This window comes from Canis lupus, chromosome 37 (assembly GCF_003254725.2).
Source record: "Canis lupus dingo isolate Sandy chromosome 37, ASM325472v2, whole genome shotgun sequence".
Lineage (NCBI taxonomy): Eukaryota > Metazoa > Chordata > Mammalia > Carnivora > Canidae > Canis > Canis lupus.
Window position 1 is genome coordinate 25,125,423 of NC_064279.1, and position 19,080 is coordinate 25,144,502.

The window sequence follows — 19,080 nt, forward strand, 5'->3', positions numbered from 1 at the left end:
ACACACGTGTAATTTTTATCTATTAAGAGTATGATGTTGAAATAGAGATTAAGTTAAGAGTCCTTGGTCTACAGTAGAAAGTAGACCTTTCTACATGCCTTCCACAATTTGGTTCCTACCTACCTTTTTGAATCATGTCTACTCAAACTCAAGATTTATTTATTTATTTGAGAGAGAGAGAGAAAGAGATCATAAGCAGGAGGAGAGGCAGAGGGAGAGGGAGAATCACAGACTCCCTGCAGAGAGCGTGGAGCCTGCCTGATGCGGGGCTTGCGCTCATGACCACGAGATGATGACCTAAGTCGAAATCGAGAGTCGGAGGTTCAACCGACGGAGCCACCCAGGAGCCCCAAAATAAAATCTCTTAATACACATACAGGCATACCTCAGAGATGTCACAGGTTCAATTCTAGAGCAACCATTAAAAACCAGAATTGCCACAATAAGGCTAGTCGAATGAGTTTTTTGGTTTCCCAGTGCATATAAAAGATAAAAGTTACGTTGATGCTAGACTATAATCTAAAATGTGTGATTGAAAAATAAAAAATAAAAAAATAAAAAATAAAATAAAATGTGTGATTGATAAAAAGTGCTAATCACCACCTGAGCTTTCAGCAAGTCTTCATCTTTTTGCCCGTGGAGGGTCTCGCCTCCCTGTTGATGGCCGCTGACTGCTCAGGGAGGTGGTTGCTGAAGGCTGGAGTGGCCCGGGCAATTTCTTAAAATCAGACAGTAAAGTTTGCCACAGCAACGGACTCTTCCTTTCATGAACCAATTCTCCGTAGCATGTGATGCTGTTGGAGAGCTTTCACCAACAGTGCGGCTTCTTTTATAATTGGAGTCCATCCTCCAAACTTGCCTCTGCTTTGTCAACCAAGTGTATGCAATACTCTAAGTCCTTTGTGGCCTTTTCAACAATCCCCACGGCATCTTCACCAGGAATAGGAGCTGTCTCAAGAAACCACTTTGGGGGGACCTGGATGGCTCAGCAGCTGAGCGTTTGCCTTTGGCTCAGGTCGTGATCCCGGAGTCCTGGGATCAAGTCTTGCAGCAGGCTCCCTGTGGGGAGCCTGCTTCTCCCTCTCCCTGTGTCTCTGCCTCTCTATGTCTCTCATGAATAAATAAATAAAATCTTGAAAGGAAGAAAGAGAGAGAGAGAGAGAAACCACTTTGTTTGCTCATCTCCAGGAAGCAACCCCTCATGTGTTCAGGTTTGACCATGAGATTACAGCCATTCGAGCACGTCTTAGGCTCCACTTCTATTTCTCTTACTACTACTTTTTTTTTAAGACTTTATTTATTTATTCATGAGAGAGGCAGAGACACATACTTGACCATACAGCAAGGAAGTAAGAGATGTCAAAAATACATGAGTTCTACCAACTTAAACTCCCAATGGCCATGGCAGGGTCAATTCGATCAAATAATGATGATGATGATGATGATAGCATTGTTTTAAAAAAGTGAATATCCAGGTTCCATACTGACATAAATTGGATGTAAAAAAAAAGGGGGGGGGTAAGAGACCGTAGAGTGAATAGGGACAGTAGAATATTAAGAACAGTCGGATTCCATTTATCCATGTAGGAGGAATGATGGAAACGCAAAATCAAATAAACTCAAACTAAGAGACATTCTACAAAATATCTGATGCGTACTCTCCAGAAGTGCTAAAGTCACGAGCGAAGAAGAAGGACTGCAGATCTGTTCCAGCTCGGTGGAGGCTAAATGCAACGTGGGATCCTGAAGTGGATTTGGGATCCGTAAAGGGGCGGTACTGGAAAAACCCGGCAGATTCTACTAAGATCTGTGGATTAGCAATAGCATCAGATCACTGTTAATTTCCTGGTTCCGATCATTGCGCAATAAATCTCTAAAGCTGTCAACATGTGGGGAAGTTGAGTGAAGGGTATATGGGAACTCTTTGTGCTATTTTGGCACAAACTTTCCGTAACCCTAAAATCATTTCAAAACAGGGAAGGGAAAAAAATGCATTTACATGGATTCTAAGGAAGACACAGATTAAGGGTCAGAATGAGAGCCAGAGGGCAGTTAAAGAATTTATGTCTTGGGGAGGGAAGAGGGATTCAATGTGCGAAGATCCCCAGATGCCTCAGGGAATCAGAGGAGGGATGCTCAGGCGAGAGGAGGAAGGATGCAGGCTGCTCGGAGTGCACAGCAAACAGATCTGGCTCCGGATAAAGTGACAAATACAGTACACGGGCCTTCCAGCTCTGGGATCACCACCTGGAGAGAGCCCGACTTGGCTAACAACCACGATGCCACCGCCCCCACCAGTGTCACACATCGCCAGCCACTGCGCACCAGGAGCTGAATGCACTCTCCATACCTACTAATTTCATCCTCACTACAACTGTACCTCCAGGAAGGTCTTTAGGACCTTTATAGATGAGGAAACTGAGATTCAGCACACCTCAGTAAATGACCCCAGGTCACTCAGCCATAAGCAGGGGAAGCAGCAAACAAATCCAGCTCTGACTCCCAAGCTCCCAAACCTTACAACAAAGGAGACTTTGACTGCCCCCAGTCCAACTTCTCTCCCCACAGCACAGGATGGCTGCTAAGAGCTTGCCATCTCACAGGACAGCCCGGTCCAGTGGGGACCATTCTATCGTCTCCCCTGGAGGTTAAAACTGGCCTGTTAATATAGAATTCTCTCCACCCAACCCAAATGCAGCCTCTTGTCTGGGACCCCAGTCACAAGGCAATGACGATGACACAAAATGCTAGGATTCACTACTTGCTCTAAGCACTTTCTATGCATTCACTCATTTAACTGTCACAATTCTCTGGCGAGGCAGGGACAGATCAAAAGCCCAAGTCACAATGAGGCTGTTGAGGAAGAAAAGTCAGAAGTGGGTCAGGTCTCTCACTATGCCATCCACTCTACTCTCTCCTCAAGGCTCTCCCTAAGTCTGGGCTCAGCTCCTGAGTCCCAGTTCCAGCACCTTCCTGGCTGCGTGAGCATGCAGCTCAACCATCTCAGCCTGTCTCCTCCTCTGTGCCCTAAGGGATTATATTAACGCCTACCTTTCCGTGTTGTTGTGACGATTAGATTAAATGGATCCTGTCCACACAAGGATAGAGTAAGCCGGGCACTAATGGTGGAATTCAAGCCAGTGTGATTTTCCTAGTGCAGGAGAGGGCACTGGAGCTTTTCTACTGTTCCTCCAATCATGTATGACTCATGAGTGACCTTCCTCCCCTGCTTCCTTAAACAGAACCCAGTTTGAACCCAGACACCTCTGGACACCCTCGCTTGGGTGCTCCGGCCCAGCAGGTGGAAACAGGCCGGGGAGTTAATCTGTGACTCACTCTGTGCTTTCTTGTGCTTCAGGACATGCATACCCCTCTCTTCCTAATGGCCCCCCGCTAACATCCCACCCTGCTTGCCAGCTATGGGACACAAATGACTCATCAGCCAGAGGCCAGAACCCTCAGGGAAAGGGAGCGGGGCCTCATAGGGCCCAGGCAGGGCAAAGCAGGGCACAGGACAGGGGGCCAGCAGGTGACCTCAGGCAGAGGAACCAATGTGGGGAGGGTAAGGGAGTGTGGGCCATTGTCCTTCTGGTGGAGCTGGCCAGACCTGCTGGCTGGTGGAGTTCTGCGATGCTTAGCTGTTTGTTATCCTTGGGTCTCAAAATAACAGAATAAATAGAAGTTATCATTTATTGAGAAAGAGCCTATCACATGCCAGGATTTTACCTACATTTCCTCTAATCCTCACACCAGCGTTGCAAGGTTCGCTGATATCAGTGTCACCATTTTTATTCTGATGAGGAAACCAGTTTTTGGAGGTTGAGTGCCTTGTCTGATGTAACACAGCTCACATAAATGGCAGAGTCAAGATCCACCTGAGCCCAAGGCCAGAGGAGCCCCAACTCCACCGGGCCCCCTCCCAGGACACGCAGGCTCTGGAAACTAGGGAGGCTCAGAAGGTTAAGACCGTGTTGGCAGGAGAGAATGCTGGGTTCCAGGAAGGCAGCTCAGGACGCCAGGAGGCAGGGGCTCACCATGCCCCAGGAGTGGGCTGGGCTCCCTGCTCAGCTGGCTCCAGCAGAGACTACAGACCCCCAGGCTAAATGCTGGAAGCAGTGGGAGGAGGCTGGTGTGGGCCAGGAGTCCAGGAGTCACCCCATTCCTTCCCACTTCCTTCCCACACCACCGACAAGCCTCCCCGTCCGGGCTGGGCCTCCCGCCCTCTGCCCCACACCCTGGACCCCAGCCCTCACCCAGATCCCTCACACCCTCAGTGGGAAGCTCCTGTTTCAACAGGACCCTGGGATTTCCCTCTCCTCTCCCCCTCTCTGCCTCCTCTCCCTGCTCCAGGCTCCCACCCTCCCCCTAACTCCCCCCTTCTCTCAGAGGCAGCAGTCCCCTATGCGATGTTTACACAGCCCCAGAGTCAGAAACGCTAAAAACTATGAGACCTTTTGGGAACCACATTCCAGGAAAATGAGACGCCAGTCTCAGCTCAGTGTCACTTTCTCCCCCCAACACCCTGCCTCGCCCCCTCCCTGCTGGTGTGTGTGTGTGTGTGTGTGTGTACGCTCCCGGGAGCACGCACACACTCCTGACTGCTTACGACACACACTCCAAGCTGACTTATTAACTCCTGAAGGTCCTATACCTACTACCTCAGAGAGAACTTGAGGAAGATGGAATGGGGATGGGCAAGTTGTTACAACCTCTTGCTAATTTTTATAAAGCAGCAAGGAAATGGCTTCCCCCCCCAGGACCTGCCTCATCCTTGACCTGCACCCCAGGGGAAGCAGAAGCCAGGAGAACACAGAGCCCAGAGGAACCAGTGGCTTCCTGGGGAAACTGCACCCAGGAAATTTGAGGAGGAGTATCCAGAGGAAACACGAGTTACTCAGACGCTGTCATCAGAATCTTTGGGGATGGTAGACAATAATGCATATCTGTGGACCTGAGCCCAGGCTCACTGAATCAAAAGCTGAGGGTGACAGGAACATGCTTAACAGGCTCACAGGTGATGCTGAGGCCCCCTGACAGGTGACACGAGGGAACAGTGACCCATAGTTCTTCCCACAGAAATCGAAAATGAGCCTCAGCAGCAAGACAACAGAGGCTGAAAGCAGAACAGGGAAGGTCCCCTGCTGCATCGAAAAGTCATCAGGCTTGGGAGCTCCAGGCCCACTGCCTGCCAGCTTCACACCTGGCACAAAGTATCGCACCTCAGTGTGGCCAATTACATCTGCTTTATGTGTGTTTTTTCAAGGACTAAATGAGTTGAGTGTCAAGTAGCCACTATGCAGAGGACACTCAATAAACAGTGGCCATAAACAAAGTGATTGCAATGAAAAATCCCATAAAAGTAAGAGAAAAAATAGGTTCTCTGAAAAGGCCAACAGATTTGACAAATGTTTAGGTAGACTAACCAAGAACAAGAGAGAGAAGAGTCAAGTACTAGACTCAGAAATAGAACAGGAGACATTCCTGCCGACCTCATGGAAATAAAAAGAATTATGAAGGAAGACTATGAACAAAATCATATGCCAATAAATAAGATAACCAAGAAGAAATGGACAAATTCCTGGAAAGACACACACTTCCTGGGTGCCTGGGTAGCTCAGTTGGTTAAGTGTCCGACTCTTGGTTTTAGCTCAGGTCATGATTTCAGGGTCATGAGATGGAGCCATGAGTTGGGCTCCACACTCAGCTTGGAGTCTGCTTGGGATTCTCTCTCCTCCTTCTGCCCTTCTCTCTCTCATAAATAAATAAATAAATAAATAAATAAATAAATAAATAAATAAAATCTTTTTTTAAGAGATACAAACTTCCAAAACTGTCTCAAGAGGAAACAGAAAACCTGAATAGACCTATAAGAAATGGAGATTGAACTCACAATCAAAAAACTGCCCACCAAAAAAAAGCCCAGACTCAAACTGCTTCATGTGTGAATTCTACCAAACATTTAAAGAATCAATATCAATTCTTCCCAAACTCTTCCAAAAATTAGTCTCCAACTAATTCTGTGAGGCCAGTAATACCTTGACGCTAAAACCAGATGAATACATTATAAAAGAAAGAAAACTAAAGACCAATTTCTCTTATGAACAGAGATACAAAAACTCTCAACTAAATATTAAAAAATAAAGCCAGCTACAAATAATAATAATTATACACCATGACCAAATGGGATTTGCCCCAGGAGTGCAGGGCTGTTTTCACACCTGAAAATCAACTAGTATAATCCCATCCCATAATACAATCCAAATCAAATGAATAGAAAAACAAAACCACTTAATCACCTCAACAGATACAGAAAAAGATCTAGACAAAACCCAGTAATATCTCCTGATTTAAAAAAAACTCAGCAAACTAGAAATAGAAGGAAATGCCCCTGATATAGGGGCATCACAAAAAAATCCACAGCTATTGGGACGCCTGGGTGGCTCAGTGGTTGAGCATCTGCCTTTGACTCAGGGCATGATCCTGGGGTCCTGGGATCAAATCCCACATTGGGCTCCCCATGAGGATCCTGCTTCTCCTTCCACCTATGTTTCTGCCTCCGTCTATGCATCTTTAATGAATAAATAAATAAATAAAATCTTTTAAAAAAATTCACAGCTATCATCGTGCTTAATGGTGAAAGACTGCATGCTTTACCCTGAAGTCAAGAACAAAATTAGGATCTCTGCTCTTGCCACTTCTAATCAATATTGTACTGGAGGTGCTAGCCAGGACAGTCATAAGGATGAAAGGGATAAGAAACAAAAAACATCCAAGTTGGAAAGGAAGAAGTGAAACTATCTCTATTCACAAATTACATGATCACATATATAAAAAATGCTAAATAACCCATTTAAAAACTATTAAATCTAATAGTTCATCAGGTTGCAGGAGGAATCTCCAATGTTCAAAAGTCAGTTGTGTTTCTATACACTGGCAATGAACAAAATGAAAATGAAATTAAGAAAGCAATTCCAGGGACACTTGGGTGGCTCAGCAGTTGGGTGTCTGTCTTTGGCTCCGGGTCTGACTGGGATCAAGTCCCACATCGGGCTGCCTGCATGGAGCCTGCTTCTCCCTCTGGCTGTGTCTCTGCCTCTCTTTGTGTGTCTTTCATGATTAATAAATAAAATATTAAAAAAAAAAACATGTTGAAAGAAATTAAAGAAGATCTAAATAAATGGAAAGATATTCTATGCTCATGGCTCAGAAAACTCAATATTGTTAAGATAGTAATACTTCCCAAATTAATCAACAAATTCAATGCAATCCCTATTAGAAGCCCAGTAGGTTGTTTTGTAGAAACTGATAGATGATCCTAAAATTCTGGGACCCAGAATAGCCAAAGCAATTTTGAAAAAGAAAACTCATGCTTCCCAATTTTAATACTTACTACAAAGCAATAAAAATAGTGTAGTACCAGCATAAGGATAGCCATATGTATCAATGAAACAGAATTAATTCCAGAAATAAACTCATACACCTGTGATCAATTGATTTTTGACAGGGTTGCCGAGATCATTCAGTGGGGAAAGAACAGTCTTTTCATCTCTTTTCAAGAGATGGTTTTGGGACAATTGGTTAGCCACATGCAAAGGAATGCAGTTGGACCCTTACCTAACACCCTAAATAAAAATTAACTCAGGGTGTCTGGGTGGCTCAGTCAGTTAAGCGTCTGCCTTCAGCTTGAGTCATGATCTCAGAGTCCTGGGATCAAGCCCCACGTCTGGCCGTCTGGCCTCCAGCTCAGCAGGGAATCTGCTTCTCCCTCTCCCTCTCCACCCCTCCTGTGCTCATTCTCTCTCTCTCTCTCTCTCTCTCTCTCTCTCTCAAATAAATAAAAGCTTAAAAAAATAACTCAAAATGGGGAAGCCCCGGTGGCGCAGCAGTTTAGCACACCGTCTGCAGCCCAGGGCGTGATCCTGGAGACCCTGGATTGAGTCCGTGGGGCTCCCTGCAGGGGCCTGCTTCTCCCTCTGCCTGTGTCTCTGCCTCTCTCTCTCTCTCTCTCTCTCTGCATCTCTATGAATAAATAAATAAAATCTTAAAAAAAAAAAAACTCAAAATGGATGAAAGATCTAACTGAAAGAGCCAACACTATTAAAATTTTAGAAGAAAACACAGGGTCAAATCTTTGTGACCTTGGATTTGGCAATGAATTCTTAAGCATGACACCAAAAGCAAAGTCATAAAAAAATAATCAGACTGTATCAAAATTTAACACTTTTCTGCTACAAAGTGAAAGGACAACCCACAGAATGGGGAAAAAAATACCTCAAATCATATCCAATAAGGGACTTGTATTGTGAATATATAAACAGTACTTAGAACTCAATAATAAAGACAACCCAATGTTTTAAGTGAGCAAAGAATCTGAATAGACGTTTCTTCAAAGAAGTTATACCAATGACCAGTAAGTGCATGAAAAGATGCTCAACATCACTAGTCATCAGGGACATCAAATCAAAACCACAATGAGATGTCACTTCATATCCACTAGGATGGCTATAATCAAAAAGTCAGATAAGCAGGGATGAGGATGTAGAAATATCATAACCTCCATACATTGCTGAGGAGACTGTAAAGTGGTGCGGCTCTGTTGTGGGTTGGACTGTGTCCCTCTAAAAAAAATATGTTGAGGTCCTATTCCTTAGCACCTGAGAACAGGATCTCATTTGGAAGTAGATTCTTTACAGAGACAATCAAATTAGAATGAGGTTATTGTTGGAGGCCTTAATCTAGTAGGACCGGTGTCTTTATCACAATCTGGACACAGAGACAGGTGGACACAGAGGGAGGATGATGTGAAGACATACAGGGAAAATAGGGAAAATACCATACGAAGAGAGAGGATTAAAAAAAAAAAAAGAAGAAGAAGAAGAGAGAGGATTGAGGATTGAGGATCTGTAAGACAAGAGGTGCCAAAGATTGCCAGCAAACCACCAGGCACCAGGAAGAGGCAAGGGAGGGTTTCCTCTACAGCTTTCAGAGGGGCATGGCCCCACCAACACCTCTATTTTGGACTTCCAGCCTGCAGAACTGTAAGACAATAAATATCTGTTGTTTAAAGTCACGGGTTTGTGCTACTTTGTTACAGCAGACCTAGAAAACTAATATAAGCTACTTTGGAAAACAGTCTAGTGGTGCCTCCAAAAGTTAAGCAGAATTACCCTACGACCCTGCAATTCTACTCCTACGTATATACAGTCGGCCCTTGAACGAGGAGGTTCGGGTCACCAACACTTGAGAGCAGTGAAAATCCCCACATCACTGCTGACCCCCCCAAAAAACATAACTACTAATAATCTACTGTTGACTAGAAGCCTTAAAGTCAATTAACACATTTTTAAATTTAAATTAGCACATATTTTATATGGTATATGTATTACATACTGTAGTCTTACAATAAAGTAAGCTAGAGGAAGGAAAATGTTAACTAAAAAAAATCATAAGGATGAGAAAATACATTTACAATACTCTCCTGTAAAAATCTGTGTATATGTGGACCTGTGCAGTTCACACACCTGTGTTGTTCAAAGGTTGACTATACATCCGTGAGAAATGAAAACTTACGGTCACAGAAAGACTTGTACATGAGCATTCATGAGAGCATTATGCATAATAATCCAAAGGTGGAAACAACCCAAACGTCCATCAACCGATGAATGGATAGACAAAATGTGGTACATTCCCACGATGGAGTATTATTCAGCCATGCAAAGAATGTGCCTTGAAAACTTTATACTAAGTGAAAGAAGCCAATCATGGAAGCCATATATTCTATTATGCCATTCATATGAAATCTCCAGAATAGGGAAATATGTAGATACAGAAAGTAAATTAGGGCTGAGGCAGAGGTTAGGGGAAAGGATAGAGGTGCCATCACGAGAAGTGATAGCTACCCCCTACAGGTTTCTTTTTTTTTTTAAATTAATTTATTTATTTTTTTATTTATGATAGTCACAGAGAGAGAGAGAGAGGGGCAGAGACACAGGCAGAGGGAGAAGCAGGCTCCATGCACCGGGAGCCCATTGTGGGATTCGATCCCGGGTCTCCAGGATCGTGCCCTGGGCCAAAGGCAGGCGCCAAACCGCTGCGCCACCCAGGGATCCCCCCCCTACAGGTTTCTTTCCAAGGGGAGGAAATTGATTCATGGTCAGTGCCAATCATGAGAGAAAGGATGGAGATGGGCCTTCGGAAGCTATAGACCAGTGGTTTTCAAATTTGGCTGCAAAGGGGACTTACCAGACAAGGATTTATTTAAATCAACTTTATTGAGGGAGAATTTAAATACAATAAATGTATCCCTTTTAAGTATGTAGTTCAGGGGAGTTTGACGGATGTATACATCTGCATGACTACCACCAGTCAAGAGAAAGAACATTTCTATCACCCATAAAAGCTCCCACACACCCTTTTGCAACCTTCCCACCACCCCCAGTTCCAGAAAGCTACTAATCTGCTTTTTGCCACAATAGTTCCATACTCTCGAGAATTTCATAAAAATGGGGACTCCTGGGTGGCTCAGCGGTTGAGTGTCTGCCTTTAGACCAGGACGTGATCTGGGGTCTTGGAATCGAGTCCCACATCGGGCTCCCCGCGGGGAGCCTGCTTCTCCCTCTGCCTATGTCGTCTCTGCCTCTCTCTGTTTGTCTCTCATGAGTAAATAAATAAAATCATAAAAAAATCATAAAAAATGGAATCATCCAGTATGTATTGTTGTGCCTGGCTTCTTTCACTCAGCAGTGTTTTCAACATTCGCCCACGATGTATAACAATAGTGGGTTCCTTTTCGTTGCTGGGTGGTATTCCACTGGGCCATTCTATCACAATTTCTCCACACACCTGTTGTTAAATATTTGTTTTTTTCCAGTTTGGGGCAACTGTACATAAAGCTGCTTTGAATATTTATGTATCTTGTGGACAGGTTTCCATTTCTCTTGTGTAAACACCTTGGAGTAGAATTGCCAGGTCAGGCAGCAAGTGTGTGTGTAAGTCAATAAGGAACAGTCAGGTTGTCTTCCAGAATGGTTCTACCATTTTACACTCCCAATGCTTGTTGCCACTTTTAAAAATCCCAATGGTTGATCAAGCCCCAAACCAACTAAACCTGACTCTAGGGAGAAGGATTCAGGCATCATTACTGCCCCTAGGTGATTCTAAGGCACAGATAACATTCAGAGCCACCGTTACAATCTCAGGTGCCCTGGGGCAAGAGAACAACCAAAAGATTCATTGTATTCCCCTGCACTATTTCTTCATGCCTCTTTGATAATGGAAAGAAGAGAAGAAAAACAGAGGCAAGTATCAGGCCCAGTCCACACTGGTCCCCTATGTTGGTCTCCCAGATTCTCCCCCCTTTCATGAGTTAGGAGAAGGCGAGAGGAATACAAAATAATAAATATTAGCAACTTTTTGACCACTTGACCTGAACATGGCATTAGAGTTGGGTCATCATTCTCAGTGCCCACAAGAGCCCTACGAGATAGGTCCGACTACCATCCCCATGGTACAGGGAACTGGAGCTCAGAGAGGTTAAGGCACGTGCCCGAGGTCACACGACCTATTATGGATGCAGTCGGGATTTAAACCCAATACTCTGCCTCCAAGGCCAAAAAACAAGCAGTGGGTGCTGGGGCCACGAGCCTCCCCCAGCCCAGCTATACCTGGTAGCAGGGGGACACTCCAAGCCTCCAGTACAACTGCCAAGGCAGGTTGCAGGTGTGCTTAGGAGAGCGCTGGAAAGGCGGTGTGTCTATGACGGAGAGGCGGGGGTTAATTATGGGATTTCCTTTCCTTTCAAGCTTAAAGGATGGGATTTAAACCCCTCTAGTAGAGCATGGGGAGACCAGGCCATTGCTAGTGCTCGGGACAGGGGAGAGAAGGGGTCTGGGAAGAGGGTAGGAGAGAGATCAAGAGAGAAGCAGGAGGGCAGTAGGAGCTGCCCGGGGGCGGAGGCGTGGGCAACCCGCCTGCCCAGCAGCTGCCTGCTGCCTTCCCTTCTCTCTTATCTGACCTGGAGTGGACAATGAGCATTTTGCTGGAAGGAGCTGCATTTTTCAGCCGGGACTGCTATTTTAAAACAAAGGGGAGGGATCCCTGGGTGGCGCAGCGGTTTGGCGCCTGCCTTTGGCCCAGGGCGCGATCCTAGAGACCAGGGATCGAGTCCCACGTCAGGCTCCTGGTGCATGGAGCCTGCTTCTCCCTCTGCCTGTGTCTCTGCCTCTCTCTTTCTCTGCGTGACTATCATAAATAAATAATAATTAAAATATATATATATATAAAGGGGAAATCAGGACTGAGAAAGCATTTCTCGAACTCGTATTAGGGATGAGGGAAACCCTGTGGGCCACGCGGGCACCACCTGTGTCAACTTTGCAACTTTTCTGTAAATCTAAGACAACTCTAGAATTACAATTTTCCTTTAAAGCAATAGATAAACAGGTGATAGCTAGCTCGATAAAATGCACCTAGAGGTTGCGGAATCCTGCAGCAGGGGAGCGAGAAGAAGCAAAGCAGAAGAAAACCCGCCGCGTGTATAGACACTGGGCACATACCTTAAATAAAAGTGAAATAAAAGTGGAGGGCAAATCCTGGACCATCCATTTTAATCCTTACAGGAGAGAAACAACTGGGGACACATAAGGACCCCCTGAGACATGGGGGTGGGGACTCAGCGAGGCTTGGAACTGCTTCCTTCCAGAGATTCAGAGTGGGGAGCTAGGGGGTGGCATTTCCACGGGCCGTGCTGAGTCTCCAGTGCCCAGAGCAGCCCTGCTCTCTGCTGGCCTCACTCTCTTCCTTTCTCACCTGCTCCCTACCCATGGATCCCAGGGCAGAGCCGGAATCGTGGAGAAGGCCACTGGCCCTTAGCCAAGTTAGTTACCCTCCCTAGGCCTCAATTTTGGATCTATAAAATAGGGCTACCATGAGCCCAGCCCACCTCACAGAACCCAGAAGGTGAACGAAGACATTGGGTATATGACAAAGTTCTGCTTAGCTACCGATGATGAAACGTCCCTAGCACGTCTCTTCCTAAAAGCCCCAAACTGCACAGAACCCAAATGGCAATCAACAGTGGGATGGATCAACCAATTGTGGTTTATTCGTATGCTGGAATACAACAGGGCAATCAAAAAGAATGAACCGCTGGAATAGGCAAGGGCCCGGATGAACCTCCCACACAGAACGTTGGGTGAGATAAGCCAGGAGCAAGGGGCACCTGGGTGGCACCGTCGGTTGAGTGTCCGACTTTTGGTTTCAGCTCAGCTCATGATCTCAGGGTCATAGGATCGAGCCACATGATGGGTTCTGCAAACAGTGAGGAGTCTGCTTAAGACTCTCTCCCTCTGCCCCTCCCCACGGCTCACTCACGCTCTCTCACAAACAAATACAACTTAAAAAAAAAAAAAGAGTAAACATACTGGATGATTCAATTTATATGAAGTTCAAAAAGAGGCAAAACTAATCTGTGACAGTAGAAATAAGACTAGAAATTACCTTTGGGGGACACTGGGAGGGGTGCATAAGGCATTTCTGGGTGCCGGAAATGTTCTAGATCTTGATCTGGTTCATATGTAGGTACAAACATTGATGTGTGTACTTGACGGCAGCTAGAAAATGTAAATGACTAAAGTTATGTGGAGTGTGAGTCTCTGTCGGAAGGTCGGAAGGCTTTTTGGAAGGAAATTATGAAATGATTTTGCTGCTCCTTCTCTCCTGCTCCCACACCCTCACTCACCCCACTCCACAGTCCCTCTCTAAATAGGAACCTCTTGTTCCTCAACATTCCTTTGCTCCACTCCTTTACTCCTTCTTTGGAACCCCTACTATAAGTCAGGCACTATTCTAGAAGCTGAGGGTACAACCCAACTCTCAGCCCTCCTTTGTGCGATAAACAGATACTGAACATCTACTCTGAGGCCCCTCCTCTACCAGCACGGAGCATTTTCTCTCAAGCAGGTCCAAGTGGCAAAGAACTGGACACAGAAACTCTGAGATCCTTTCCAGTCTTCGCTTATGGCTCAAGGAAGGAAAACTGAGCCTACTATGTGCTGGTGTGCATTTATTCCTCTACAATGCAGCTCGCGTAGCTGGAAGGCAGGGGTAGAGCTGAAGCCCAGGTGTGTCTGATTCCTACCTCTCTGCCCTTCCCACCGCTCCCACAGCTTCCCAGGAGCCAGGTCCACCTTGCCCTCCCTCTTGGGCCTCTGCGCAGCCAGCCTCCAAGGCGACTCCCACTGATTCTTGCCCCTAAGTATTCATGTCTTCATATAAGTCCCTCCCACAGCCAATGAGGATGACCCGTACAACCAATAGGATATTGTAAACCTAACGGTGTTTGTCTTCCAAGGTTAGGATATAGAAGACATTGTGGCTACCACCCTGCTCTTTCTTGAGTCACCGCTCTAAGGAAGCCAGCCACGATGTTGTGAGGACACTTACGCAGCCCCATGGAGAGTGCCAGGTGGCAAGAAACTAGGACTCCCTGCCAACAGCCAGCGGCAGCCCACTAGCTACATGCAAGAACCACTTTGGAAGCAACTTCTCCAGCCCCAGTCAGGCCTTCAGATAACTACAGCCCCAACGGACATCTTGACTGCCACCTCGTGAGAGACCCCAGGCTAGGACCAGCCGGCCAAACCACTCCCAAATTTCTGACCCCCGGAAACTAGCTGAGATAAGAAATGTCTGTTGCTGCTTTCAGCTGCTAAATTGAGGGGCAGATTGTTATATCATATTGCTATATATATAAATAATATAGTCCCTCCCAGGATGCCTGGGTGGCTTAGTGGTTGAGCGTCTGCCTTTGGCTCAGGGTATGATGCTGGAGTCCTGGGATTGAGTCCTGGATCAGGCTTCCCGGAGGGAGCCTGCTTCTCCCTCTGCCTGTGTCTCTGCCTGTGTCTCTGCCTCTCTCTCTCTCTCTCTCTCTCTCTCTCTCATGAATAAAAAAAAATAAAATATTTTTTAACAAAAAAAATATATATGTATATATATATAGTCCCTCTCAGATCAGATCCTGGGTTCACACTGGAAGAACAGTCTGGAAGGTGACATGTTAAGGTGTCCAGAACTAGTCACCCACTATAAGGGTGGCCAGAACGGGCTGAATTTGAGAAGACAGGAGGGGACCCATATCCACAAGAAATTTCCAGTATGTGGGAAAAGAGCTGCGAGATAAGAAATCAAGGAAAGCAGAAATCCTGGCATCTTCTTCCCTAGGAACTTCTCACACACTCCATCTATCTCAGCAGATGAAACCACGTGCACCCAGTGACTCTGGCCAAAAACCAGGGGGTCATCCTTAGGCCCATTGTCTCTCACACAGCCCACATCTCATCGTCAGCCAAACTCTGGGCTCTACCCCAGAATGTATTCTAGACCTGGCCCCTCCTCACTGCCTTTCCTGCGATCACTATGGAGTTAAGCCACCAGCCTCCTTCACTTGCTCAACACCAGCAGCCTATTGGCCCATCTCTCTATCCTACCCTTGTACCTGCTCAAAGCCAGAGTAGCCTTCTCAAAACAGAGATCAGATCACATCTCGTGTACTCAGAATGCTCCGGAGCTCACTATTCTTCAGTGACACAGCCTTCTTTCAAGCATCTGATAAGCTCATCTCACCTCAGGGCCTTTGCACTTGCTCCTCCATCTTCCAGATCATCGTGTAACATCATCATTTGGATTTCAGGATCTCACCTCACACAATACTTCCTCTGAGAAGTTCTTTCTGGGCCACATTAGCCTAATCACTCCCTAGCCCACTGCTTTGGCTCATTTCCTTCAGAACATGCTTACCTATTTATTGTCTATCTTCCCCAAGAGAATGTCAACCCCATGAGGGCAAACGCCTTATCTGTCTTGTTCTCCTAGACCAGCGTCTGGCCCATGGAAAGAGCTCAATAAACGTTTGTTTAATGAATCCTGTCTAGAGGGAAGGGGATGGATACGATGACCTGCAGGCTGATCTGGTTATAAAATCCAGAGGACAGAGCTCTGCTGTGTGCTCTGGGGCTCACATCACCCTCCAGCAGGAGGAAAAGGCAGGGCGGTAGTAAGAGCTGTGGTTTTAGGGGAAACACTTGCCAGCTGGGTGGAGCTCGCACCACCAGTGGGTCCCATTTCCTATAGAAAAAAATCCTCTAAAAAGCTCTTTCTGCCTGGCTGGCCATGCCCCACCAGTCCACCCCTACCCTCTCGGTCGTCCTCCTGCACTAGGCAGAGCAGGATTGCCACAGCCCGGTGGATTCTGAGCCCGCGGTAGTCTCAAGAATTGCCAGGCAGGCTATGCCCCCGGACATCACCTTTGGCATCCCTCTGTCATCCTACAGGAGGCTGTTGTATAAGAAAACCTCTTCAGTCACACGTTTCTCAACCCCCCATTCACCCAGACTCAGACCATCCACTGCCAGTATATTTACCCCTTATCCTCTCTGAAGGCATCTGCTGCTGCAAGACATGGAAAGCAAAGTGGGGGGCCAGGGGGTGCAGAGAAGGGTTAAGGAACATCTGCAAGATGGGATATTTAGAAGGAAGCACAAAGGCCCAGGGACATAGTCAGGTGAGGAGTTACACTGTGAGACCTTGGGAAAGTCATTCACCCTTTGGGTGCCTCAGTTTCCTTCTTCGTACAACAATGGGATCTTTCAGCCCGTCTCACGCTGTGATGGAATTAAAAAAAATAAAATCAGATAATGCACCGGAGTGCCTTCTAAAGCCCGAAGCGCTGTACAAACACTCATTGTTATTAAGAGAAGCAGGTGCAGAAAGGAAGGGAGGAAGGGAGGAGACAGGGGAGGAGCGAGAAAACGGCCTCTGGGCTCAGGGTGGAGAAGCTCTACTTGGATGAAGAGAACAGGAGGGAGATGGAGGGAGAAGCAGACACTCACCCCCCCCCTCCCCTGAGAGAGTCAGCAAAGCAGTAGGCGATGGGAGGGGCAGCAGCTCTCCAGGTGTGCCCACTGCACCTCTGCTGGGAGGGCACCCCCACCGGGAGTTTGCAGATGGCGAGATGCCCCCAGCAAGCCCGTGGACTTTACTTGAGCAAGGTCACTCGAGAGGAAGTAGATTCCCTCGAAGATCTAGATGCCCGTTCCGTGAGCACCCTCCTCCAAAATAACACTTGGCTCTTGGAGCTACCAATTGATAATAATCAATTTCTATGTTCTGAACACCTACCTTATGTCAGGCACCGGACTGGGCATTTCACACACATTATCCCATGTCATCTCCTAAGACCCTTTTCTTATTCCCATACCCCTGAGGATGACACAGAGGCTCAGAGAGGTTCCATGATTTGCCCAAAGTCACCCTCAGTAGATAAGGAAGCAGAGCAGGAGATGCACCAGACAGTGGCCTCAACAGTGCTCAGCGCATCCTTTTGAAAGCTGCTCCCTCCTCCTCCCATCCCCTGCAGTCCTTCCTGAACAGCAAAGGCGAGGTGAGAGGGCAGGGAGAAGGTGAGCCTTCCTGGGGGACGTGGGGGTCGGTGCAGACCCACAGGTAGGGCCGGGCACTTCCACCTCCAGAGAGCTGAGCCCATCGCACCCAACAGCCCAAAATAAGCCATCATAACCCACTACTCCAAGAAGCCCACACTCTGTCCGGGCCTGAGAGGCTGCAGCGAGCGAGCGGGCTCCAGCCAGCCTGGCCAACCAGGACCCAGCAGTCCCTCTGGCCTTCTTGCCTCACTCTTCCTCGCCCACCAAAACCAGCCCTGACGCACTGATGGGGAAACTGAGGACCAAAGTGCCACCTGGCCCGTAAAGTGAGCGGGCGGGTCCGCAGGCGAGGATGGTTTCCCTGACCTCCGACCCCGTCCCCACTTCCCCAGCTACCCAGTTTTCCCGCCTTTGGGGCTCCCGCGGCTGGGGCCCCCATCCCCAGGCTTCGCAGAGGCCCCCACCGGGCCCACGGGGCTGTGCGGCCCGCGGTCTCTGCAAAGCGTCCCCTCCTCCGCCCCCACCTGGGGACACACCTTCCGGGCCCCCCTCCCTCGGAGCCGCTGCCGCCCCCACCCCGGGCCTCGCCTTCACCTTGACCCGAGCCCGCTCGGGCCGCGGAGCTTTGCATAAACAAAGAGCGGGGCAGGGGACGCCCAGGGGACGCCCCGGCCCCGCCCCCGCCCCCGCCCCGGGTCCCCGAGCCCCTTACCTTGGCCTGGCATTTCCGATGACAGGAGAAGCTGCAGACTGCGAGAGGGCGAGACACAGAAAGAAAGTTTAGCCGCGAGGTATGAAATGGAAACTCGGCGAAATCTCCTCCCACCCCCGCCCGCACCCGGCGCTGGGAGGGAAGGAGGGAAGGAGGGAGACCACGAGGAGGGAAGGAGGGAGGAGGGGGCAGGGGGGAGGGGAGGGGGCCGCTGCCGCAGCTCCCGGGGCCTGCGGGGAGGCGCTGAGCCCCCCATCGCCCGAGCCCCAGGGGTGGGGGTGGAGGGAGGGGGAGGGGGGAGCAACTCCCCCTGGATCCTCGCGGGTGGGGGGGGCAGGGGTGGCCCAGACCCAGGCCCAGGCCCCGGGCAGCCGCGCCAAGGAATAAGGGCTTGGGGTGGGGGTGGGGGGTCTCCCTTACACACCAGGCAGGCAGGCAGGCAGCCGGCACCCCCGAAGCCATGATCACACTCACTGTCCCCCAGAGAGACACACAGCCCCGACCGGCGTCCAGGAGGGGACCGAGGGGCTCACACAGACACGGTCACACCCATACACACTCAGACACCAGCAGCCGCTCTCCCCACACGCACCACCGGACGTGCACACATACACATATAGAGCCTCATGCTCACTGCACGCCCCCCCAAGGGACACCTCTGATTCAGAGGCACCAGCACACACAACTTCACGGGACACCCTCACAGTACAGCCTGACACAGACGTGTGGACACAGACATGTGGACAGATGCTTACACAGGCTCGCAGAGTTCTTGTGCATCATTTGAAACACACACACACACACACACACACACAGCCGACTTAACTCTGCCCTCCCACTACCAGAAGCTGGAATCAAATTTCCTACGGGGTTCCCTCAGTCTGGAATGTCCCAGCCCTACCTGCCCCACCCCCAGGGCCCTCCACC

General features: G+C 48.3%; 1 protein-coding gene across 12 annotated transcripts in view; it reads right to left on the reverse strand.

Annotated features, from left to right (window-relative positions):
- The window catches only part of TNS1 (tensin 1), a 204,663-nt gene that overhangs the window by 155,281 nt on the left and 30,302 nt on the right, over nucleotides 1-19,080 (reverse strand). For all 12 annotated transcript variants that reach the window (XM_049106611.1, XM_035710905.2, XM_025442255.3 and 9 more), the window contains one exon: nucleotides 18,154-18,191. Coding sequence is in view for 1 of the 12 variants with exons in the window: in XM_035710905.2 (XP_035566798.2) it covers nucleotides 18,154-18,191 (38 nt within the window). In the remaining 11 variants the exon portion in view is untranslated. The remainder of the gene's footprint in view (nucleotides 1-18,153; nucleotides 18,192-19,080) is intronic.